The following is a 26,651-nucleotide window of genomic DNA, read 5'->3' on the forward strand; positions in this document are numbered from 1 at the left end:
AGGTAGGCATTACCCAGCACGGAAAAAGCACAAACACAAGGTGCGGAGCGGTTCCTAACATCACAACAACATCGATACACTACTAACTGTGATGACAAACATTTCTTTAAAAATGCGGACATGTGAGCAATCTTGCTGATCAGGGATATCGTGTGTTCCACTGTTCACAAACACGAGGTGCTAGAGAGAGGTGCCTGATAAGAAACTTCGCTGTCATGTCATAGTATGCGAAGCTGCGGAAAATACTTGTTCTACGTCTCCTGAAGCTGCGCGGAGTTCCGGGTCACCGCGGAGAGCTTACCCGTAACATTATTTTCGAAATGAAGGTGAAAGGAAAGCCCCGTTTATATATACGTGTCGAATATTCAACAATATATTATTTCGCTCTGCAGGTACGGTGCGTGTGTGCAAAAAGACACGAGGGCAGGAACCGGTGGGTTGAAATCAAGACTATATAGCACGGGAGCACCCAGACCACACTCCATTCCAATTCTATTCCTGCGAAAAAAGGCGTAATTCCATTCCCAGGATAGTTTCCGCCATTCTATTCCAGTTCCACTCCCCAGGCTCTGATAAATCTGGAATGATTCCGGAATCATTGCAACTCCGGAGTGACAACTCCGCAACGATGGTCAGTTTTAAACCGAAACGAATGCGAAGCTAATAGTAGTCTGGGTTAATAGTTGCCCGAAGCAACTACGAAGCGAACCGCGTACACATACAGCGTGCACACCATGACCTACTAGATTATAACGACCATGTCACAATCAGCAAACCCTATGAGGTGCCTGTCCGCACGATCCGCCAGGGGCGCTACTGACGCGCCCTGGCAGACTGGCGCACGATTGGACGATGGAAATTTGAATTCTGAACTCGCAGAAGCGTATGTACGACAACCGTAGCAGACGACAGCGATAGCTCCTATGAAAACGCGTAGAATGATGATAATAATCAACCTCAGTATTAAACATCTGTGGAAGTCCACAGCTTGTACAGAAATACTAAGGTAAGCTGAAGTACAAAGTATTGTAGAAGTTGAGGAAGCAATAACAAGGACGATCAGAAGCGCCACCGCTGCCTTCCAAAAATGCGGCGCATGGGAGGGGTGCGCCTGACGTGGTCGTTATAATCTAGTAGGTCGTGATGCACACATACGTGATGCATGCATACGAAATTCGCATAAAGCAGCACTCATTTGCCGCATATTAACATCACACTACATCGTCGTTGTTGTTGTTGTTGCCGCATATTATGTCTTGTGTCCCTTTCAAAGTTAAACGTGCTGCTTCGAAATTATTCAGATATATTCGGTTTGAACACAGGAACACATTCCTTCTATTCGAAATTCAAATATGGGATTCCACATTGGATTCGAAATTACATTCTAAACGAATGCACAATTATTCGCTTCGGTGTTCAAAAAATCGGAATATTGGAACAACCTTACATCCTTGTTTCTGGAACCACGCTCCACAGGGAATTATACGTTACTACTGTGTTATTACACAACTGACGTGTGACTAAGTTACGCCTTGCTCCTCGCTTAAAACCGAAATCGTAGCGAGTCTCGTCGGATTGCCATATCTGGCAAACAATCGTCCATCAGGTATAGGTGGTGTTATAGGCGATGGGAAATGTTAAGGCGGCAGCAGTTTTATATAAGATCTAGGCCAAACGGTACTATTGATAACAGTTTTTAACGCGTACAACACCCCACAAAGTACAGTGTTGCACCTAAGAGAGTCTCCGAACCCAAACTGAAAGCGTGCTTCACCGCACGAGTACACTTCGTGCGGGAAAGCCAGCTTTACGGTTGTTCACAGTAGTATTGTTAACGGTAGTCTGCTATGTGTATTGTCATCGAGTAAGGGGACTACCCGTGGACTCTTCCTGTTTGGAACACTCATGAGGCTTGATTACATTGAAGCTGTTATCAGTATCTGTTATCAGTATGAAACACTTTGCTCGCTGGCATTTTGATTTCTTTCCGTTGTTCGGTTTATCTCGCAACCTCGCTGAATCTTAAGCTCTCCCTCATGTCAATTACAGAGAGCGTTGAGGCATCAGTTCCTTTTCTTTTCTTTTTTTTTTGCGCACTTCCACCACCAGTTATCCCTACTCCTGAGGAATGGCTCCCAGGCGAATGATCCATCATCAAGCTCCTTCCCTTGTAGATATATTTCTGAATGTCATATCCTGGTAGCGCTACCTGGCGGCGAGGCAGAGATATTGCCCTCTTGACGTCCATCACGAGGAGATTGCCGCAGCACAACGGCACAGACAAGGTGTAATATAGATCGTCCTGCTTACTTCTTACAGACTTCCCGCTTCGAAAGATTCGTTGACCTTTTCGAAAAGCTCGAACCATCCTGACGCCTTTTCAGGAGTTCAAGGACGAATAGCGTCTTTCAGTTATTACGTCTCAGTAACGTAATTCAGTAACGTCTCCCCATGTAATAAACTAGTGTTTTTAACTTCCCTAAAATCTGTTTCCGCGTCTTTTTTTGAACTTCTGTAAAACTTCGTGGCCGTTTGATAATCCTTTTACCTCACCCTACGTTTCCACAATGGCCGCCGCAAGACAAGGACGGATTGTCAGGAAGTACCCCTCTTTTGCCCCCCTTATTGCTGTTCTTGGAGACTCTCAGACTAAGTACTTACATCATCATTTTACGTCATGTAGCAAACCTATTTAAGAAATGTGTAATCAGCTACGCATCTTTTGTCCTGACGAAGACAGTGCCACTGTCGAAACGTCGACCCCTTGCCCATTTTACTTTTTAACGTCTCCCCATGTAATAAACTAGTGTTTTTAACTTCCCTAAAATCTGTTTCCGCGTCTTTTTTTGAACTTATATATATATATATATATATATATATATATACTTCATCGTTCTTCATCGTCTTATGTCGCAATTGTGCTTGTCGATCTCTGGAATGTTTTGTCCCCCTTACATTTCGTAGATATTTCACCATAAGAAAAGTCAGCCAGCGTGATACAAAGTACCGGCAATCCGTACACTGTGCCGTTTCTGGACTCGTCTATGTCACTGATATCCTGCTGAGCCTCTTTCCATTGTCATTGTTGGCGTCGGACATGCCGCATTATCAATCAATAATCTTTATTCAGAAAATTTCAATGTACAATGTCGCGAATTGCGTAAAAGCAGCAAAACAGCTGCTTGACATGCGCTCGTTTCGACAGTACGTATTGATCACCCGTCCCGTACTTTCTCGATTATGTCGTGACGATTGCCAAGGCTGCTCTCCGTCAATTTCTTTGTTCCCCATTCCCTTTTTCTGAGGCCTTGGTCTCTTCATTTGTCTGTCCTTCAGCCTAGTTTGCGCTATCATGGATTTCGCGCGGTTTGCCGTTCAGGCTCTTCTCTTTATGGTAGTTTGTTGTCGTCAGTGTATATTTTCGCAGAGTACAAGTATCGGAGAAGTCAGTTGCGAGTGACCGCGACGGGGCTATATAACAACACATTTTTATTTTTCATCTGGTCATCAGTTCCATTCGGCATAATCAGAAAGCACAGATAATAAAAAGACAGGAAAGTAGAGAGCCATGACGATGAAAGCCTGAGCTGGGACACAACAGCACCCGACGACCAAGACGTAACATATACACGAGCTCAACTCTGAGCTCGTGTGTGTTACATCTTGATCGTTGCGCCCAAGCTCAGGTTTTCATCGTCATAAATCTAGTCCACCGGCTCGCCTGCGTATACAGGGTGTCCCAGCTAAATGCGAACATATTAAAAAAAATATATATATATCACTTTTTCCGAGATGAAATCAATTGCAATGTAGCATATGCTGAAGGCACTTCTTATGTGAGCATTAGCAAACTCCTAAGGCAATGTCTTAATTAACTTTTTAATTATAAAAGCTACGAAGTTGCCTCGATGAGAACATCTGGTCCCTTCGGTCACCTGATACCGGAGCCGTTTTCCGAGCAAAAATCCGTTCGGTAGATTTTGATCTCGGGAAAAAGTGATACACATATTTTAAAAAAATATGTTCGCATTTAGCTGGGACACCCCGTATATGCTATTCAAAAGTAGAGAACGTCCCCTTTTGTCAATGAAAACTATATGAGATCTGAAGAAACATACCTGAGGTTCGATCCTAACGGCGTGGCGACCCCGTAGCCCTTTGCGTCTAAATTTCCTCCCACTTTCATGGTATCACAGGGTTGCCTCTCATTGATGTAGTCATTCTTGGTGGACTCCATGAGGAAGGCATATTTGCCTTTGGACTCTCGAACGCGTCGGATGCCTTCTTCGTACGACGCCGTGAAGACGCGCTTGTTGGAGTTCATAAACTCCCACATTCTTGCGTACACGGCGATCTTGGATCGCTGCAATGGGAAAACATCCCGAAACGCATAGATGTGAGGAAGAAGCATATAACTATCGCACTCTCGAGGTGCACCATCTTCGAATTGACCTTCAGATCATCAGTCGCTCATTAAAGGGACTATCGGTTTATCGCATCCGTAAAGGTGTGTATGAGACCGATACTGTAATGAATGACTAACGTAGAGAAAAGGGGTAGTTGGTAAGTCATGCTTAAAGTTTTAAGCTTGCAGAGTGACAAGGACAGAAAGAACCAAGACGGGAGAAGGCTGCGTACTCGCAACTAAAGAAAATTTTTGCTAGTTAATTTTTTTTCCATGGAATTTTGCTATTTAAGTTTGTCAACAATAAAAATTTCATTTAGTTGTGAGTACGGAGTCATTCCGGTCTGGTTCTTTCTGTCCACGTCTCTCTGCCGCGTAAAACTTTAAGTACGATACTGTAATGTTCGGCATGGTTTCACCGTCTGCTTGGCCAAGTTTCTCTTCTGAAAACAGCTTACTTATTAAATAAATATATATAAATAAATTAATCAATAAATTAAATAAATAAACAAGTTTTAAAGATTCGCACTGCCTCTGCAGCTGAGCCAGAATGACGTAAGCCGGGCACACCAATGAGAGCGCAGCGCAGGTGATTGTCTCCGAGGTCGTCTGCTTCGCGTTTGCACCACAATATACCCCTCCCTGTTTGTAAACAAGTGACGTCATAGTGCTCGACAGCGCCACCAATTTGGTAGAGCTGAACTACGCTCGAAGCTAGAGGTGAACGAGGTCGCGCCCGAAAGCCACGCTCCTTGAGGGGATTACGACGGTCCCTGAAAGCGACGCGACCTTCGGTCCTACTTTTCTTTCAATAGAAGGCAGCGAACAAGTGCCCATTCGTGGAACCCAGCCCTCCCCTTCCGATTTGTTTCGGTTGTCTGCCTACCAACATCATGATGACGTTTCTCGGGTAGAAGTCTATATACTAAGTGAATAGACCGCGGTGAATACGTCGACTTTCGCTTTCCAGTGTAAGTGCTGACGTGCCCATGTTCCGTGGAACACGATGTTACGCTCCTCGCTGCACAAACACGTACGACGGGAACCAGAAACAGCATTCCACGAGCCGACCTCAGACCTCTCCGCGACCTACAGACGCCATCACTCCGGAGTACGGACGCCAAAGTGACTCTGCCGCTCCATGATTGGCTTTACCCGCGCCAATGGGCGCTCAATGATTGGCCTTGCCCAAGTGACGTTTACAGAGAGGGAATTCCTGAATGCTCTCAACATCCGTCGTCTGCTCTTGCCATGCATTACATCAAATTGCATTGAAACAACTCGTCTAATTTGCGTCGGATTTTTGGCATCATTGTTTAATTATTTATTTATTTACTCGTTCAGGGATACAAAGTTTGGGTCAGTATTGTGTGTTTGGGTCAGTAAAGTATTGTCGGTGATGAACGAGGAGTAAAATGGCGCTGTAGTTTCGGAATCGACAGCGATGGATGAGATAGTCCCTTTAAATATATACAGCCTCTAACATCGCCGTTTGCTTCACAACATTTGAGCTATGATAGACTATCCGTGTATTTCCACAGGCGACATTCCCCGGAATACTCTAATAGAAGATAAAAAAAAGCTTTCTGCTGCCACGTGACCGCGAGCGCTCAACGTCATATCTTTTTTGTACACTAATAACGGTGGGGAATTTTCTGTGGCGCGGCCACAAGGTATTAGCAGACTACGTAACGATGCAGACGACGTAGCAGGCGACAGCGACGCAGACGACAGGAAAGGACGCAGACCGTGTCGTCTGTTAAGTTCGCACAATGCCACTACGGATATTCAGTCACCGCGCGAATGCTCAACATAACACGCTGCGAAATTTCTGCCACGCGAACGTTTTCGTTATCCTTTTGCTCCACTAGAATATTCCGAGCGGGTGCCTCTCGTGTGAATACACGGTATCGTTAAACTTGCGAAAAACTGCGAATATCTCCCAAGGAGCAAGTGGCCATTCGTGACCATGGAAACAGTAGCCACCAGCACAGAAGAAGGCAACATCCGTGGCGCCGCGGAATTGGCTGTCGCTGCAATGCATAATGCAGACGTCCTCTAGAGGTGTATTAAATTGAGCTAGTTGGTACATTTCAACTTCAAAGAAAATTCGCGCTTGCAAACGCGCGTTCCGGCGCGCGTGTGCCGTTCTGTTCTACTGTGCCTCCGTCTGAAAGCGCTAACTTTCTTTGAAGTCGTTCTTCAGAGATTTACAACTACACTCAAGGGATTGTATGGTCAGTGCTCTGGCATGACTGCTGTTTTTAAACAAACTTGTAGAGAGTGGGAACGTGGCAAGATCCGAGAGAATGCTATAGCACAACGCATTATACCCATCATGTAATGTTGAAAAAAATGAGGCCATTAAACATAGAGTTCTACGTTTATGTAGAATTCCACGTTTATAACTGCTTCATTCACTACAACTTCACACGAAAAAAGATGCCGGCCGCCATGGGTGTGTTTGTCTGTGTGAATGTGGGAGTGTCTGGCAACAATGTAAGAGGGAATGTGTTGAGAGTGAGTGCGTGTTTCCTAGCTGGACTTGGTACGTTGAACAGAGGGTACCTAGCATAATGTAACTGGTACCACCTCTGACCGGCAATCAGAGGTTGTGGGTTCGAATACCACTACTGGTGCCTTTTCTTCAACTGTCATCATTTAATCACTCCAAAAACATAACTTTACTGCATAGCATCGCTGTGGGCCAACCATTGCCACGAATTATTGGGTTATCGCTTCTGATTCGAAGGGAGAGGGGGCGTACGCCTTTATGTGTCACTCCCCCATCTTCTGGTCATCACCACACCATCGTCACCTCTTATTCATCTTCGGATATACTATAGCAATGGAACTGATTTCCGCCATCTTTCGTCAGGCACAGTCTCATGCCCGCACCGCCTAGTGCGTCACCCCCCCCCCCAATCTGTGTAACCTAACCTGACCTAACCTAACTAAACTGTGCTTACCTGACCTAACCCAAGGCTCATACCTTTCGCAAGATCACCCATCCGAAGCCGTTAGGCTTACCGTGGCCGTGTTTTTCTGTGGTTCAGATGGTGTTAATGAAATGCATAATTTTATTATTCTTATATTTTTAGACTCGGTATATCGCCTTCTCTCACTTCCACGCATTATTTCACTTTTAAACACACTCACCAACTTTTAAAAGCCACCAGTCCCACTGCAATAGTACAGCCTCATCTTCATCGACAGTATAGTGACGATGCCCACAGCTGTGAGGTCAAGAACGGCAAGCTGTTACCGTCACCACCGTCATCACCATCATCACCACCACAACCACTACCACTTTGTGTAAAATATCACATATCCGAATTGACGCAAAAAGGACGTACGGCCCCATGTCGATAACCCTATCATTCGTGGCAATGGTTGGCGCACAGCGTGCTATGCGGTGAAGTTCTGTTTTAGAATGAATGGAGATGTGTAGGCCTTGCACACATATTCCCTTAAATGCCTCGCATATACCACACTACCGGACAACGAGCAATGGACAGCCCTGAAGGTCCCGTTGGGAGTTGCTTCCCCATTGGTACACACAAGGAGCCGTTGTACACGTCACAGCTCAACACGAGACTCACCCGAAAAAACTCCTGCGTAGAGGAGTACCATAAAGTCCCGTATTCAACTTCCGTCTGCCTGGCAAGATCGTCGGCAGAGTTGATGGGAGTGACCATCCGTTCGACGGTGAGGAAGGCAGCCAGGTTGGCAGTGTAGCTCGAGATGATAATGAGCGTGAAGAACCACCACACGCTGCCCACCATACGCCCAGAGATGGACCTACATCGGTGGATACGAGAGAGAAAAACTCTTTCCGCACACTCAACCTCAGCCTCGTAAGTTCGGCTCAAAGTGGCATTTCGACAGCAGGTCCTGAGTCAACAGAGAACAATGTTACTTATGTCCTCAGAGCAGCGTATCGGTGAAGTGTATGTAATAATAAAATAATAATAACTGTAAAATAAGGTTCGAGAAAGACGGCTACACCATTTAATAGTAATTATAGTGATCTGTTAGTTTTGTAGGGTAGACAAGTGTGTCATAAAACTGAATACCTCAAATGTATAGTCCAATTATGGGCGCAATTACCAAATACGGACTGTGCTTTTGGGTACGCTATATGAAGTACGTGATCTGTTATCTTGCGATATTTCGCTCGCGTATTTTCGGGAAGCAAATGTGACAAAAACCAAACTGAAAAAAAAAAAAAAAAACGCATCGTGAGTACATAACTAGTGAGTGGTCAATAAAAAAAAAAGAAAAAAAAAAAAGAAACTGCGGAAAGGATTTTGCGAAATGCAACACTCTTTTGAGACACACGCAAAAAGGTCACAGCGTGTAGGGCATCAAAGATGGTGCCGAAGTAACACCGGACATCGTTCGTTGCCAAAAAATAATCCGCAACACAATAAGCTGCCATTCCAGCAAGTCTACTAAGTGACAAGCAAAAGAAGAAGAATAAGAGGAAGAAGAAGAAAAGGCAGGAAAATAGTAAGAAAGGAACAAAGGAAAGAGAGAGACTTCCTCAGCTTCCTGTCTCTCATTGCCTCTGGGACACAGTATGTATCGGGGCTGGAACACCTGTCCCAAATATGGGGCTACGAAGCTCGCTTCCAAGACTGCTATCCAGCCATTTGGGAAGGGAGAAAGGTGAGGGAAAGGGGAACGTCTCTCGAGGATCTTGACTCCGCCGAAAAAAGCTCGTGTGATGCTGCTATTTGTCTGAATTTGCGTGGGCCTATACTATGTTGCCGGAGTTTTCGTCCGCTAGGAGTCTTTCTCTTTGGCTGGCATTCGTTCGCTGTTTTCTTTCTGTGAGCCATTGCGAACGTGTTTATGGTTCTCGGTGCGTTCTTTGTCGGCCATCTCAGTTGGAGTGAACGAAGGTTCCTTCACGAGGATGGGGGATTTCCCAAGGAATTTCAAATAAAGGGTTCCTCCAGGTGAAGTACGAAATTGCTTCGGTACTGTCGGAAGTAACCGGTGCTACGGCAGGTGATAAAAAACCTTTGGCCAGCTGTGCGTGGAATACTAAAAAATCGTCTTTTTTTTCTTAACTTAAAGAGGCACTACAATGCAAAAGCAAGTTCTACTTCAAATTACGTTACACACAATGTTAATTTCGTACTTGTTATCATAATTCAGAACTTTTATTGCGCGTTTCGAAGCTACATTCAGAATTGTACCGGACTCTTTCTTGCTGCGGCGCTAAGCAGTGAACGACGCTTCAGTTCATGCATAGGTGTTCTTTAGTCGGTGTGCGTGCACGCGCATGTCGCGCCCACGGCGTACGCCCACCCGTCCCCCTGGAACTATACTCCCCTCTCATACTCCTGGCCAATCGCCCTGTGTGGCTAAGGGACATTTCCTTTGTGGCTGAAGAAGAAGAAGAAGAGGAAGATTATAACGACCATGTTATAATCAGCAACCCCAATGAGGAGCCCGTCCGCACGATCCGCTAGGGGCGCTATTCGTCGGCACGCGAGATCTGCACCACGATTGGACGATGGAAATTTGAATTCCGAACGCGCAGAAGCGTATGTACGACTACCGTAGCAGACGACAGCAATAGCTCCTACGAAAACGCGTAGAATGATGATGATAATCAACCTCAGAATGAAACATCCGTGAAATATCCACGGCTTGTACAGAAATACTAAGGTAAGCTGAAGTATACAAAGTATGGTAGAAGTTGAGGAAGCAATAACTGGGACGATGAGCAGCGCCACCGCTACCTTCCAAAAATGCGGCGCTGGGAAGGGGTGCGTACGACATGGTCGTTATAAACTAGTAGGTCGTGGTCGCGCCATGGAGCAGTCCCGGTTAAAAACATATAGTGCGCGTTGCAAAGCGGACTGGCGTCGCTGTCCGAAAGGCGTGAAGATAAATGGGAATGGAACATTCGCGAGAACTGTTGTGGGCTACAATTCAGTGAATCGGCGTTGAAAAATGCGGCAATGTGCATCATGTCGCGCATGTAAGGAACACTACCATCGGACACGGCCGTTCCAAATCCACGCACGTAACGATAGGTATGCGCGCCCTTCTCCTGCTGTCTCATTGGATGCCGCCAATCTTTGCTGGGGATCCTCTGGGCCAATCTGGGAATCCTATTGGTTGCCTCCAAGGGCGGCTCTGTTTTCATTGCGTTTTTCTTCTGAACGGTTGAAACACGGACTTTCGTTTGAGGACAAGTTGTTTTTGCATTTTAGTGCCCCTATAATTTGCGTTCCCTCTTTCTCTAATGTTCAATGAAAATTTCGATGGATAGAATGAACCAGTGTGTTTTAAATAACAGTAATAATGAAATGGTACATCTCAACACTACGACCGTTCCCTAAGAGCCCTTGGGGTGTGCTGAAATAAAATAAATAAGTAGAGTAAAAGACTACTTTAAAAGGGCTGTGACACTTCGCTCCATAGTTACGCCGGCTAAATGAAGGAGTCGGTTTGAAGGGGCCATCATGTTGGAGCTGCATTCCCGTTTTATATAAATGGCGTTGGAGAAGAAAATCGGCGCCGCGAACACCGAAACTAAGTCGGCTCTGGCATTGCTGTGGGCGTCACCGCCCACAGCAACAAGATAGCTCAGGAGAGGGATCACGTGTTTACAAGTACCAATGGGCGCGTTAAGTAGAAGCCCCGGAGCGCGAGTGCTTCATGCTCCACTAGCTTAACGCGACACATGCGCGATCGGCGCATTCCGTAGCGTCAGACAGCAACGAGTTCTTCGCGCTCCCATTTCAAATGGGTGCACCGAAGCAGACGACAAGCGCTTGGGGATTAAGTGACCGCTCACGGTGTCCCATAGTCCCTGTCTGGCTGTGCCAAAAGAGGGGCGCCTACTTAACGCACCCAATGGGAAGGTCAGTAACTTGTACTCCTCCGAATCCCAGAGCTTGACGCTTACGTGTGTTTAAGTATTTACGCCTCGCCATGTGGGACACGCGGAAAAATGATCATTTTCGCCCTCAGTACTCTTCCATGCAACACGCCATGCAAGTGGGTCAGATCTGTGCGCAGCTCCCCAACTTCCCTCTCTCCCCCATTGCCTCTGAATTAATTGGACCCCTCTCTCAAATATGGGGGTGACATTTCAAGGTGAGGCGCACGTGGTTGCTCTCTTCTGTGGACCCACGCAGGTCTGCGAATACCCCCTTATTGCTGCCTTGTGAGTGGACACACAGTTTGTCACGTGGTTTCCCCAAAAGTTTACCCTCTCCCCTCTGCGCAGTGACGTAACGTATACACGCGTGGACGATGCAACGCGCCACATGTTTCAAAGTGTCACCACCCCTTTAAAGTAGGATGCCCAAAGTGCGCTATCTAGATAACACGTCCTATTCTAGCTCCTAATGAGCACCCTTTCGACTACACACAGCATAAAATCAACTGGGATTCAGTTCTATACAGTCGTTGGCTGTGAATAGAAAGCTATTAACCTATCAGGCAGCCAGATGCAAGCGACTGACTAGCGCGGAGGAGTGCGAAAGCAGGAAGTGCGTTTGAATGCGGCAGGTGTATTCGATTGAAGAGTGTGGGTGGGTTGAGATGCACCAGCGGAGCAGAACCAATGCGTAAACGGCCTGAAAGCTACCGGTAAAAGCATTCGGCACGTTGCCGTTGTGGATGCACGCTTGTTAGTCTCTTGGACTGTGCTTGACTGAGCCGTTGTGAAACGTGCAGGAGAAATAGATATTTGCTCGAGAAGAGTTTACTGTATTTGGATTCATTGGGGAATATAAATATTCGGAAAACGGCAGATTTTGTATTTCTTTTTTTTTTGTTGCGTTTTTAAGACAAAGAAGGTGCGTATTCTAAGGGAGTTAAAATGGAATTCAAAATATTTGGCTATTATTTCTCGTTTTTGTTTTATTCACTTGTTCATTTTTGGTGCTTATGAGAAATGCTTTATTATTATTTGATATCGAAATGCTTACAAATGCTTTTGGAGCCCACAGCTTAGAAATCAACAACGAAAACATATTTCGTAGTTTCTTCTAAAGCGCGGTCTCTCATAACTGAAGTTTATCCGGGCAGTTGATAAGTAATATTTCAGCAATCAATATCTACAATGGTGCGCATGTAAGTATTAACAGAAAACGAGATAAGCGTTACATGAAGACCAGAACAAAGAGATTATTTATAAAAAGTGTTGTACCGAGGATACTACTAGCGTCAGTACGGCCAATGTTAATGTATACCATAAATTTGCTGGTAATATTATAGATCCACTCAAAGATCAAAGTGTTCCTTATGTGCACGCCTCGCGCGAATCTTACTTTCTACTTTAATATTTAAAGAGCCATTACGTCTAATCATAGCACCGTCCACGTCCAGTACGTACGTCCAAAATACATCTCTAAAACGTACTTTATGCCGCAGATAGGAAGACGAACCGAGCCGAGCCTTTCCTTCTTTTTTTTCATTTGTTCTAATAAATATATCCTCCCTTCCCCCTCACCAAGGCGAGCTCCCTCTAGGGACAAACACAAAACATAGAGCCTTCAAGAGGTTAAGGGACAAAAAAAAATCGACAAGTAATTCACGAAAAAGCCAATGAGTACCAACCCCAGGGGTTGAACTTGGAACCCTCCTGACTACCTATCAGTGACGTTTACACTACATTGACATTTTTTTTTTCGAAACTGATTCTCACGCGTCAATGGTATATACATTGACATGGCCTTCTCGTAAATCGAGTAACCTCAAGTAATTACTTGTTACAATTACAATTACTTGTACAAGTTAGTAATTACTTTTACAATTACAATTCCTTGTACAAGTACTTACTCATTACAATTTCTTGCACAGGTACTTATTACTTGTACAAGTAAGTAATTACTTTTACAATTACAATTACTTGTACAAGTACGTCATTACTTTTACAACTACAATTACTTGGACAAGTACTTACTCATTACAGTTACTTGGACAAGTACTTACTCATTACAGTTACTTGGACAAGTACTTACTCATTACAGTTACTTGGACAAGTACTTACTCATTACAATTACTTGTACAAGTAATTACTCATTACAATTACTTGTACAAGTAAGTAATTACTTTTTCAATTACAATTACTTGTACAAGTACTTACTCATTACAATTTCTTGCACAGGTACTTACTAATTACTTGCACAAGTAAGTAATTACTTTTACAATTACTTGTACAAGTACGTCATTACTTTTACAACTACAATTACTTGGACAAGTACTTACTCATTACAGTTACTTGGACAAGTACTTACTCATTACAGTTAATTGGACAAGTACTTACTCATTACAATTACTTGTACAAGTAATTACTAATTACAATTACTTGTACAAGTAAGTAATTACTTTTTCAATTACAATTACTTGTACAAGTACTTACTCATTACAATTACTTGTACAAGTACTTACTAATTACAATTACTTGTACAAGTAATTTCTCATTACAATTACCCGTACTAGTAAATACTTAATTGAGGATCCCCGATTCACGAGAAGGCCATGCGAATGCGGTGGAAAGGTAACATCCTTGACCCTGTAACACACGAAGGTCCTGGTACTGGTCCAGCCCCAGGTTCAGCACTGATTGGCTTCCTCGTGAATTACTCGTTGGCTCGTTGACGGCAGCCACCTTTTTTTTACGAGCGTGCATCCACCCCAGCCGCACCGCGATCAGCAGCAGCAGCAGAGAGCAGGTGAACTAGAGAGGAGTTTACGTTTTGTGCTCCGTACCTGGGGCAGATGTCGCATCCCTGTTGCATGAAAGCTCCCAGGGAGAACCAGAGACTGTTGTAGAGAGAGAAGTCGTTGGACACCGACGGTCCCACGAAGGTCTCCTCGTAGCGCCACTCGCGCGGGGAGAAGCGACTGACGAGGAAAAGGACCACGGACACCCCGACGTAGGCGAAGATGATGCACATCCAGATCTCGCGGGACAGCGGGTTCATAAAGGAAAACACTCCCGGTTTCTTTTTCATGGGTTTCTTGATCATGATGCTGATGCCCAGGGACATAAAGGGTTTCGTGAAGTCGATGACGCGTTCGCGGGCCGAAGTAATGGTCAGGGGAGCGATGGCCATGTCCGCTTCCTGTTGGGAGATAAGGAAGAAAAAAGGGAGAGAAAGGAAAAAAAAACCCCTAATGTACTACCAGTACTACCATCTGTGTGGTAGATGACGCATATGAAACCTTTTATTTTACGGGTTCTATATTTGCTCTTAGTACGTACGTATTTGCAATTACGCTAGTTAGTGTTATCCTACAATTATTTACAATGGCGTTACTATTATTTACAGTCATGTCACGGCTACTTAGAATTATGATAATTGATAATTCGTGACTTTGCGCCGCGAGACAGCTATGATCACTTACAATTATATTGCAATTATTTTTAAAGTATGTACTGAGGTGTCACCTACCGGGAAATTACGCCACAGAAACGAAAAAAAAGAAAAAGAAAGCACAAACGAATTCGTCCGCTCCGGATATTCGACTGAAAATGAAAACCACCTAGTTCGCTTCGAACTTTTCCGTCGAACCCACGAGCGAGTTTTCCCTTCGGCATTCATTAACAAACTTATACTCATTTTATTACGAAGTCATTAAACAGAAGCGATCTCGTTCACCTTAAGTTCAGCTTACATTCGTAATTGATATAACACCCGCTGTATCGCCATGGGGAGTATTCCTTTATAAAAAGAAATCTATATAAACAAAGAAGAAGAGATTATAATGGTGATAACAAAGCACGGAATGCAATTTTACGCGAGGCATAATCTCTTGCCTGATTATACCCTTTGGAAAAGCGCACTACACGCGTTTCGCTCGAAGGTAAAACAAATTGAAAAAAAAAAAAAGGGGGCTTTATGAAACGTAATGCAAGGGGCTGGTGTCTTGCCTTGATTTTAATGCGTCATTTTTAAAATAACAGGGCGGCGGTTTTTCATTAGGAAAATTATACGTGAAGCGAGCACGGTTTTGCGGCCAGGTGAAAATTAATTAAGGCCCTTTCGGGTGCTCCAAATGTCCAGCAACTCCAGCCATCTGCTCCTGATTGATGATCCTGCGCATTTCACATGGTAAAAACGCGAAGGAGAAAACGTGAAATGGCGTTTTTCTCCACTCGTTTAATGCGCATAATTCTGCAGAAATGCGATTTCTTTTTTTTTTTTTTTGCTCTTTGCTACCTTTTTTACGATGTCAGGATTTTAAGTGCTGCTTTCCCCTTGATCTGTAGTGGAATAATTTTAAAGTGTCGATCGCGCCTTGAGACTTTTAGCAGAAGACGGGATCATACCATGTCAGGAATACGTCACAGTTGCTGATCCTGCACACGCTTAGGTGGATGTGGGTGCCGTCAATCAATAAAGATCAGATAAAGCTGCTCTAGGGGACGTCACGACTGGCAATCCACCCAGTGAACTAATGGAGCAAGCCTTCCGCATATAATTCGCAATTGTGCGGCAATCGTCTGTGAACAGTAGCAGACGACAGTATGACAGACGATATGACGATGACGCTGCCGTTGCTTCAAATGACGATAATGTAGCTGAGCGTTTTTTGGAACAAAAGAAATAAACACACTGATGCGGTAACGAGTTATGCAAACGGAGACTTCTGCAGAAAATAAGCAGAAAAAGAAAACAAAGACGTTGTATTTTAGGCAGGCGCATTGCTAATTTCAAGGCTATGGGTGGAGCAATCCTCAGTGTACTGGCGTTGCGGCACATGCTAACCTTAGCTTGTTTCTCGACCTGCAAGCAGATGCGGCCTGTGTCTAGATGAAACAAAATTTGAATTGAATCCGTTTTTCAACACACCTGCCTGATGAGTTCCCCGACCATGCCGTTCCAACCAGCCGCAGAGTTGGCATCTTGTCCTCCATACTTGGAGTCGTTGACCAACTTGAGGGTGTAGTTGAACTTGAGGTGTTCGGCGATGAGGTCTGCGAGGTCTTTGCAATAGCCCTCGAAGACGTCGTTGCCCGACAAAATCTGGCCGGGTTCTGCCTTCTTGTACATCAGATAAGGCTCTTCCTGGCCCAACCAACGTAATAAAACAGCACGAGGGACGATGCCCGTTATGTGGCGCCCCCTACCCCTTCTTAGGTCTAAAAGCACAACGTTAATGCTTGACTTACGGCTTTGTTGACTACATTAAAAAACATATAATTCATTCAGAAATAACGACAACATTAGGTAAACAACGAATCCATACGACTGACATACACCCTCTTACATACGCGTACAAACGTGCTACTCTTAGGGTACACGTCGAAACTTGGTAAACCTCCTTCCCCCTTCACCGAGTGGAGTCGTAACTGCCTTGCGTGCGACACGCCATTATCACAAAGAAAGAAGAATATGAATGTCCACTAACCAGTATACTAGTTACGATGTAAGTCTTGTTGCTCTCGAAGCCGGTGTCTAAAAGCACCCTCCTATACTTGGGTGCCGACAATTCGAGGCCATTGGCGTCTGACCACTCGGCAATCTGAAACGACGAATTGCACTCAGGAATGCAGGCTTCACTTGAGTGTGTTTGGGAAGAAGACCCGCTCGTTTTCTTTGCGCACCTTCACCATTTCACTGTTGATTGTCATTTCTACTACGTCGATGGTGAAATTGGTTCGGAACCCACGGTCGTCGAAGCTGATGTTTCCGGTTAGTCCACGGATCTTTGCCTGAGGTGGAAAACAGGAGACACGTTCATGCACTTTTCGTTCTCGTCCAGGACAAAAACGGGTGGTTAAGGCCGTCGCCCTTTGTTTAGGACGTTCTACCTGAAATTAATTACAAACGTTTGTACTCTCGGCTTCCCCCAGTGCAGAGATATCCACAAGATATCTGTCTTCTAACGCTGGCCGCCTTAGCTCAGCCAGTCAGTTCCCCAGCAGCCTCCTCAAGATTCGTAGGACTGTGTTATTTTGCTTGCTATACTGAAACTCCATGTGTTGTGTTGTGTTATTTCTTGATGTATTAACAGAATCTCTCGCCCGACGGTTACTTGTTGTGAAATGGGGAATCTGCCAGTGTGTTATTCCACTTGAGCAATAGAACAAAAAGACTGAGCTTACAGTTCTGAGGCGCTTCGCTATTTCTTCGCCGTGCTCCCAGGGCATGATCCGATCCTTGCGACAGTCGATGCCTCTCGTGTTGTTGTTATAGACCTCGCCTCGCCGAAAGTTCTTACTGAAAATGCCCGGGTAGTCACGCAGAAGACGCTTGAACGCGTTCAGCAGCACTCGAGCTCCATCGTACATCAAAGCTGCGTGGGCCTAAATGGATATTCGTGCGGAAAACACAGGAAATAAAATATTAGTAGCTGAAAGCCGACTGTGCTTGAATTGCTCCATTATCTCCGCATTATTTAATAATTTAGTTTAATAATAACTCTCCATCACAATGAATGAATGAGCAGTCGGGGCTCGAGCAATAAAGCGAAGAGAGCTTTTAGAGCATGTTTAAAGTGCCACTGCGGACTAGAATATTATTTATAACGCGCAGCCTGCGCGAAACATCGCACAAAGGCTCAAAGTACAAATTCCGCCAGTGAGCATTAAGCGCTTCCACGAATTTGCCAAAGGACCCGCAAAAGCTTCACAGTTTCGGATTCCCTATGGGTAGGTGACGTCATGAGGCTCTGACGCCTGTCCCCTAGCAACGATGGCTGTCTCCGCCCCACGTCGGAAGACTGCCAGCAGGTGTGGTGACGAGGCGGGAATTGCAGTCTAACGGAAATGACTTTCCAGGGAGGAATTTTGCCAGACGCGTTGGAGATGGCGCACCCTTAGAGACAAGGTTTATGAGCTTTAGGCAAGAAACGATATTTTGGGAGCATACCAGTGTGGATGTGATAGGCTCCTCTAGCCGCGCCACGAACGGTGAGGCGACGCCGCATTTTGAAACGCATGTGAGATTGGGCCTTTTCAGAGCCGTCACTATCAAGTAAATGCGTCACGTGGCTACAAAAATAGGCCTGAACACATCCTGGCTGAATTCAAGTCGCTACCGAACTTCATAACCCCTCCGCGAGTAGGCACTGTTTCTTCACGATATAAGCGATGAAAACTTTACAGTGCAGTTCTTAAAAATGACGAAAAAGGACAAACACACAACACAGAACATTTATCATAAATTACATTTAACATTGATAATCAATTACAATCAACAAGCCGGGGTCCTTTACGGTTATGGATTATTTCTTCGCACGTGTTTACTCGCTGCTTTATTGGCTTATATAGCTCATTTCCACAGCTTCTATGTCAACATACATAATTTTAACGACACTAACTAACTAACTAACTAACGAATTACTCTTATTCAGAGAGGAAATTTCAACTTCAACTAGTTACCTGGTTCAGTAACTGCGAAGTAACTAGGTTACTTCTAGCTGCAACCTAACTAGTTACTGCTTGTGCACAGTAAGTGTATCTATAATTTAATCAGTTAATATTTGTCAGAAGAACTGTACCTGTAACTTAATTAGTTACTTTTTTACGTTTAGTAACTATAACTTTGATAGTTTTTAAAGCAATTTCCCCCGTGACTGGACTGATAACGATTGTTTGAGACGCGGGCAGTCTGTGAGGATTACAGAGGCCGACATTCGATTAGCCTCTGACATGCCGTGATGAGATGTCGCTGTGTTTGTTTAAGCGCCTTGTTGACTCTGTCCGCTATTCTGTGCGTTAGTGAGATGCAAGTGGATAGAAGCAGTGATTAAACGACATCGTTGACGCCGATTGCTTGCGCGTCGGAAGTTGGTTTGCCGCTGGGCAATGCGGAAGAACTCGCTGGTGTCCTGCAAACTAAAGCGTGGCCGTTGGTAACACTGGGTGAAAAAAAAAAAAAAAAAGAAGAAAAGGAAGAAAAGAAAAAAGAAAAAGAAGAAGTAAAAAAGAAAAGCAGTTCGTGTACCCCAACTAATACGGACCCTGTTCGCATGCACTGTAAAAATTTTCAGCTGCTTGGGTCGTACTCGATATACTCTGTAACGGAATCTTCACTGCGCAGCTGCCAAATCGTCCTGGCATATCGAACTGTGGAAGCCCGTATGTTACGAAACTTAGAAAGAGAGCGTGGTAGCCACGTTTTCCTTTTAATGTGCAAGATGTGTAACTAACGGGTTTTAGTTGGCGTTCTACGTTTCCCATTTCGTTATACACGTTCGAGTTGTTAGATAGCTTATTAAATAGTTAGTTGGTATGTTAGGTAGCCAACTATCCCGATGGTTAATTGTGCTTGCAATTTGATGCCAATGAACGTATTACATTATATTTAGGGTCTGACTTTTTTCGGGTTAAACGTGTTTCCCGGATTGGGGGGGGAGGGGGGATCGTGTGCTATTTCGATATCTGAAATTCGGGATAAAATCGGGTGCTATTGATATGATCGGGTGTTATCGGATTACTTTTTTTCTTTCCTGTCCAGCAAGCGGGCCGTAGTTAGAGGTGCACATAATGGTCAACCGTGCATTCCTCGCGATTTATAGTCCAAAACATCACACGGTGTAACATTGCATGTGCTTCCCGTAGTGCACGCAGGTAACATTTTCATCAAACGTGTGCACAGATTGCTACTAAATCGTGTACGCAAAACATGACATAACGTACTACGTGGCGGGAATTCGTGGAGAAACCGGGTTTAACCCGAATAGGTCCGAAATTGATTCGGGAAGGGACAATCGGGGGGAATTGCGGTTTTACAGGGAAAAGTCAGACGCTAACTATATTGTGAAAAAAAAATGAAGAAGAAGAGGAAGAAGAAGAAGATGATGAAGAACAAAAAGCGAACTTACAGATATCCTCTTGGCCTTTGGATCGGGCCAAGGTATCCTCGATATTCTCTCCGTGAAAATTTCTTTATAAGGCATGGTGTTGTTTTGAACGATGCGGAAGCCCGTGATGTTTACGGCACCGAATTCCAAACTGGGGTTGTTTTGAAATTCGTCCATAATCTGTAATGAGCACAACGATAAATTCGTTACTCACTCAATTCATCACTTTAGTTTACATTGGGAGTACGGTACACCGTAACAAAAAGAAATAAAGAAAACTGTTGACACACAGTTTGATAGTCTTTCATTTTTCTTTTTCTGCGACGTGAATGTGCTACGATGAATAGAACTGAACCAGACACTGCGCATTCCTTCCGGCAACCGCGGAGATTGATGCGGCCAGCTCTTCAAGAATGCAGGGTTCACTTGGTATACAGCGTTTTCTGGCACGTCAAAGCCCTCAATCTATCATCATCATCATCATAGATCATGTCATGTGACATGTTGCAAGACGACTACATTGTTAACAAGGTACATCCACAGTAGACGTATCCTCGAGGTGGACATGCGCTCTAGCACACGTGCCATTGGCGACGGGCTCCGTGAAAAGGTCCACGGACAGATTCCTTAAATACGGCGCATTGAAGAGAAAACTGACACATCTCACTTAATTACGACTTCAAACTGAATTTCATTTTAGTTTATTTAGAGCGACGGAGGTCTTTCAATAAAGCCACACGCAATACTCCCAGTCTGCTTCTTTCACCCTTTTTTGATTCTTCCTTATAGCAGCCCCTTTTGTCGTGCCATTTTTTAGCGGTAAAGGAGGCGCCAAAGAAGCTTTGTTCCCCCACCGAGTCACGGCCGCGGGAAGATTTATCTCTTCCGCATAGCTGGCTGCGGCGAAGAACGCGACAGGGAGTCGCTGGAAGACGTCCAGACAATGCAATTAGACCTTCGGAAGTCTACCGCACTGGACATCTGGATCAATACCGATAAGGAAGACGCCGTGCAAAGCAGGTACGCCCTCTTGCGGAACACTGGCTCAACTATAGGTCGTGAAAGGTGACCGCAAAGGAAGCGATAATATGCCGAAACCGAAAGGAAGGAAATAGAATCGAGCCACACTGTTCACCTGTGTCGGCGCAACGGAGGAACATATTGGTACAGCATTAAAGTAACTAAACGTACCGCGATACCGAAAGAGAACACCTGTACCCACCTGCTTTTACAATCAACAATCATATTCGTTTGTCTTACAGCGGTAGCATTGTTAATGGACGCGTCCGCCATATCTATTATCCTGGTGGGCTTCCATCATACCTAAGACCTGTCACGGAAGAGAGCGTATCTACGTAACAAGTATTACTTCAGCAAACTACTGCCATCCCCAGTATTGTGGTGTACCCTTTTACTGTTCAGGGTACTGTTCCACTATTTTTACTTTGCTTTGGTGTTTTGGTGCACCGCGAGCAATCTTCAGGGTGAATGGCATAAACGCAGGCAAGCTGGTGGACAAACTCTGAGCGATGTGTTGACTTACATACAGGACAACCACAACCGCTCGAACCAGCAAAGCTGTTTATTTTACAAGTGGGACACCAACACCAACATATAAGTACAGGAAGGTCCGTGGCAAACTGAGAGGGAAACCTACAGACAGGGTATTAAGGTCAGTTGCTGGCAACATGGGAAACACGCTTCAACGAAGGCTGTATGATCACCGTCGCTTCACTAGCACAATGACACGAAGAACAGATTGCCAACGCACCTTAAGCAAACGTTTTCTTGTGACTGTTTGTTTTGCAATAGACGTTTTTTCCAGAGTAGTTCACCATTTCTTCAATGCTTCAAGGTGATCAGCTAAGTTGGAATCCGGGCTTTTCTTATGCTGGCCTAATCTATAATTTACACACTGTGAAGTCTGACCCATGTATACAAACCCGCATTTGGCAATCCACTCTTGTGCTAGTGAAGCGTCGGTGACCGTACAGCCTTCAGTGAAGCGCCTTCTACAGATTGCCAGAAGCTGACCATAGATTATTTCCCCGTCTGTAGGTTTTCCTTTCAGTTTCCCATAGACCTTTTTGTACTATGTTGGTGTTGGCGTCTCACTTGTCAAATAAACAGTTTTGCTGGTTTCAGCTGTTGTGATTGCCCTCTATGTAAGTTTGCCCATCGCTCGGGTTTATCATCATGGACTCTTCAGAGCCTTGCTGTACCACCTCCTCCTTTCTCCACTGTGCCATTAATGTGTACCCTTACTAGTTTTGTCAATATTGCAACGTACCCTACTTGTTCCTCTTCCCCGCTGCACAAAGATGCGCCTTCCTGCGCCTCTTCACCGCCGTAACGTACCTCCACTAATCCGTCTTCACTATACCGGTGTACCCCCCAATACCTATTCACTACTGGGGTTCACTTAGACTACATTCAATGGCTTGGTGTACCTCCGTCACTCTTCTTGAGTGTCTCGATGTATCGCTAGTACGCTCCTTTAACGTCTGCTATGCACCCCGGTTCCTCTTCAGCATTGCGATGTACCCCTTACTGCGATGTACATCCACATGCTTCTGTTCCAGTACAGTCAAACTCCGTTACAACGAAGCTCAGGGGACAGCAAAACGAATTCGCAGTAAAGGAATTTTCGTTAAAAAGGATGTCCATTATTGGACCTATAGGCTCCAGCGGGACCGCAAAAAAGATTTGCTGTAGTGGTATTTTCGTTAAAAAGGTGTTCGCTATAAAGGAGTTTGACTGTATACTAGCTACCCTCCGCGAGTCCTCTACACTATAAAAAGAAATTACGCACGAGGCTGGTGAGCAGGAAGTGGTAGTTTCTTCTTCCCATGAAAGGATCCCTAACGTGGTTCACGATGATCTGTCTGGTCGTCTGGGCGCTGCAGTCCAGAACGACGTACTTCCGACTCTGTCTGTCGCGGTCTTCGACTCGCCGTAGGAATCGGTGCACCTCGCTGGCGTTTCGCACCCTGCGGACGATCTTCACTTCCAGTTGGTAGCGATCCGTCGTCAAGTGGAAGATGTGTTGTAGTTTCAGGAGTCCTGAAAGGAGTAAATAAGAAAACGATTCTTTCTCGTCGACTCATCGAGCGCGTACTTCCACACACGACACTTCACACTATCCACAAACGACATTTCTTGTCTGCTAGGTACATTAATAACTGCGTAAAGACGTTAAAACCCTCTTTCACTGTTCGTTCGATAACCTTGGGAAAGAACGATACAATCTGGAATTGAGTTCCTCATAACCTGGTGGACGAGTACCGAAATATGCGCGTCAGGTACGGAAATAATTGTAAATGCAATGTGTGTTTTTAAATGTCAGTGTGCTAGGTATCACTTTCAAAGTAACGAAAGTTTTCGATACTTCAAGGTAACCCCTCATTGGTGACTGTACCTTTAAATGCTACAGCTACAGGGTGCCACAGCCGGTGCCGGCTGTGCTGTCTGGGGGTTTTCCTGGGTTTTCCTCAGACGCTTTCAGACATATGTCGGCATAGTTCCCTTAGAAGTCGGCCCAGGACGCACACTCCCCCAGGGCGTGAGTCGTGACGATGCCCACTTCTGTATGGCCAACAACGGCGAGCCGATTCAGACATTACCCCCCCCCTCCCACACACACACATATATATAGTATTCGTGTATCTAATTCAACTTGCGCTTTAATAAGGGCAGACCGACTGCGGAGTACCACTGCATTGTAAAGACAAACTCGAATACACAGTATGCTTTTGGTGTTGTCGGCGAGCAATGGGCGTACGCCCCATTTCAACACTTTACAAACGCATAAGCTACAACATAAAATTCGAACACTCCACTACCAGCGACTTTACTGAGTGGATACAACATCTTGATTGATTGATTGAAAACGAAAAAATATGGACCAGATTCGCGTTAAGCTCACCAGATTCAACCCAGTGACTTTAATTCTCGTTAGTAGTATCCTCAAGGTCACGTTAAACTATGGCAGGGCTGAAACTGAATACGACCCCCAGGCTGTGCTGCCTGAAGTTTTCTTTGGGTCCTTCGACAGTATTTCCACGCAGTTGTCCTCAAAGTTCCCCATAAAGTTGTTCCTGGACGCGTAGCAGCTGCCCTGTCTCCCATTCGGTCTCCCCGTTTCTGTGCACCGCTCATAGCCATAGATGCTTCGTGGTGCTATAGCGCGGGGTAAACTAATAAAACTAATAAAACCAATAAAAAAAAGGCGAACGCATTACTTTCCGTGCAAACCAGAAGGCAGAGCGATATCGTTTCCTGCAGCCCTCGAAGTTAATCGCGTTTCCTCGAGCGAGTTTATTTTTGGCTACTGAGATTCTATGTGACTATTCCTTCCCCGCTAGGGTTTATTCCCTATTCCTTTTGATCGCATTCAAACATACACAAGACTCGCATGTGGAACGTATCGGGCACCGGGCGTTCCCCCGAAGCAAAGCTTACATGAAAAATGAGCGGACCCATTTAGGCTAACAAGACTCCCGTATAGAAGCAAAAGCAAACGCAATTATGCGAGCGAGCGACGGAGATTGTTTCGTATAAGCTTTCCAGTGGCGTTTATCGAGTCACTATCAATATAAGTGTATTAGCTTCTTACAAGAAAAGGCGGGCTAAGGAGTAGCAGACTTTGGCTGGGCACTTCTCGAGTCGCAACGTTTTGGTAATGGCGCCTGCGTGAGGATATCTTTAAGCAAAAAGGATGGCGGGGGATTTTCCTAAATGAAAGGCAGTCTGTTTGGCGAAGTAGGTGGTGTGTTTGGCTCTGGAAGGAGATTGCCAAGTTCGGAATCTATTGCCAACTTAGAGGAGTCTAGGAAGGCTTAGAAGAGGTTAAGGGGGATGCTGTGCGAGACGTTGCGAGCGATTTCTTTTCCCTTGTTCTAGCAGTATTGGATGCCGTACGCGAAGGATATACTAGATTAAGGTCGACAGCTCGCATGCACATAAATTAGGATAGAAACGTTAGACGAGACGATGCTTCTTGGAAAGATTTTCTGTTCAGTCGGTGTTCAGTGACTATACAAAACAGCTGCTACGAAAACAAACGAGAAAAACCCGAATGAATGGACGCGTGAATTTATAAGCAAAAAAGAAAAGGAAAAGCAAAAGGAAAGCAAAGAGAAAGGAAAACGAGATGCGGAAGAAGATGACGCGTACCTTCCAACTCCTTCTTATAATTACGTCGGACAGGACACGACGAATCAGTTTCCAATACCCACAAAGTTGGCTCTCCCACCAACTTTGTCGAAATGCGGCAAAGTACCCTTTACAGGCTCGAAGCGCGGTTGTATTTCACGCGCGCAGGATGCACTGCTTTATTATATTTTGCGTTATATGCTCTAGCCAGCAAACAACATATCTTTGCTGTCTCTCAGGAATATCTGTTTTATTCACGGCATACTAGACACGAGCTACGTACGTAATATGAGGGCTAGCGGCGGTGCTGCTCGTAGGCCCGTTTATTTTCTTCAGCTGCTATGATAGCTATGATACCTTATACTCAAGCTTACGTTATAATTTTTGTGTGAGTAGTGCATGTCCCACGGGGTATATAATCTTGCAGATGTTATAACTTGATAATCATCATGTTTCTACGCGCTTTGATAGGATTTGTAACATGGCTGTCGTCTGCTATGGCAGTGTGAGTACTTCTGCAGCATAAAATTGAAATTTCAACTAATGCGGACGGCGCCCTTCGCAGGAGTCGTATATTACGACACGGTCGCTACAGTCTATCAGGTCGTGGTTTTACCTTTATGATCTTTCGAGCTGAACACGAGGTGTTGCTGAACAGACATTGCCGTTGGGATTCCCTAATGCACGTTTCATTTTCTCAACCCCAAAACAAAGTCGTAATATGTCCTCACATGAAAATAGGCAATGCGGCGGACAGTGTGCACGGACTATACAAGTAGACCCAGTCCAGAAATCCCAGTATTTGCGTCATGAATGGTACCGCGCATAATCATTGAACCATACCTCCCGTACGCTGAACACAAAATCTATACCAGTACCCTAACCTAGTGCCGCTGAGATAGCAAAAAACGAAGCATGAAGCATATGGCTTCTGAGACAATTTCTTGGATTAACGACGCTAAGGTAGACTCACCACCGTATTGCTGCTCCACCCTCTGGGATCCTTAGAGTACAGAGCGCACAGCGCACCAGTGTGCTCAGTGCACTGCCATCGCTATTGAGACGGCCCGTTGAAGCGCATTAGGCTCTAGGGATCCCTGAGGATGTACCGAAAGGAAACCTCAAAGGGAATATTGCCTGAGCTTCATCCAGTTCACCCAAATTCACGCAAAGTTTATCTTCATTACACCCAACTTCATTATAAGTTTGCGAATAAATAAATAAATAAATAAATAAACACGAAAAGAAGAAAGAAAGGCCGGACTTCCTTCAAGTCTTCGGGCATCGAGCAGGGCATCCG

The 26,651-nt window shown here is 45.0% G+C and overlaps 1 protein-coding gene across 5 annotated transcripts in view; it reads right to left on the reverse strand.

The window, feature by feature from the left end:
* Nucleotides 1-26,651, reverse strand: part of LOC135394968 (glutamate receptor 1-like) — a 191,763-nt gene that overhangs the window by 12,878 nt on the left and 152,234 nt on the right. For all 5 annotated transcript variants that reach the window (XM_064626094.1, XM_064626093.1, XM_064626092.1 and 2 more), the window contains 9 exons: nucleotides 23,010-23,260; nucleotides 20,219-20,377; nucleotides 17,496-17,696; nucleotides 16,995-17,102; nucleotides 16,799-16,912; nucleotides 16,240-16,455; nucleotides 14,153-14,508; nucleotides 8,008-8,206; nucleotides 4,119-4,363 (listed from right to left, as the gene is read on the reverse strand). In XM_064626094.1, coding sequence (XP_064482164.1) covers nucleotides 4,119-4,363; nucleotides 8,008-8,206; nucleotides 14,153-14,508; nucleotides 16,240-16,455; nucleotides 16,799-16,912; nucleotides 16,995-17,102; nucleotides 17,496-17,696; nucleotides 20,219-20,377; nucleotides 23,010-23,260 — 1,849 coding nt within the window. The remainder of the gene's footprint in view (nucleotides 1-4,118; nucleotides 4,364-8,007; nucleotides 8,207-14,152; nucleotides 14,509-16,239; nucleotides 16,456-16,798; nucleotides 16,913-16,994; nucleotides 17,103-17,495; nucleotides 17,697-20,218; nucleotides 20,378-23,009; nucleotides 23,261-26,651) is intronic.

The sequence above is a fragment of the Ornithodoros turicata genome, chromosome 5, assembly GCF_037126465.1.
Source record: "Ornithodoros turicata isolate Travis chromosome 5, ASM3712646v1, whole genome shotgun sequence".
Lineage (NCBI taxonomy): Eukaryota > Metazoa > Arthropoda > Arachnida > Ixodida > Argasidae > Ornithodoros > Ornithodoros turicata.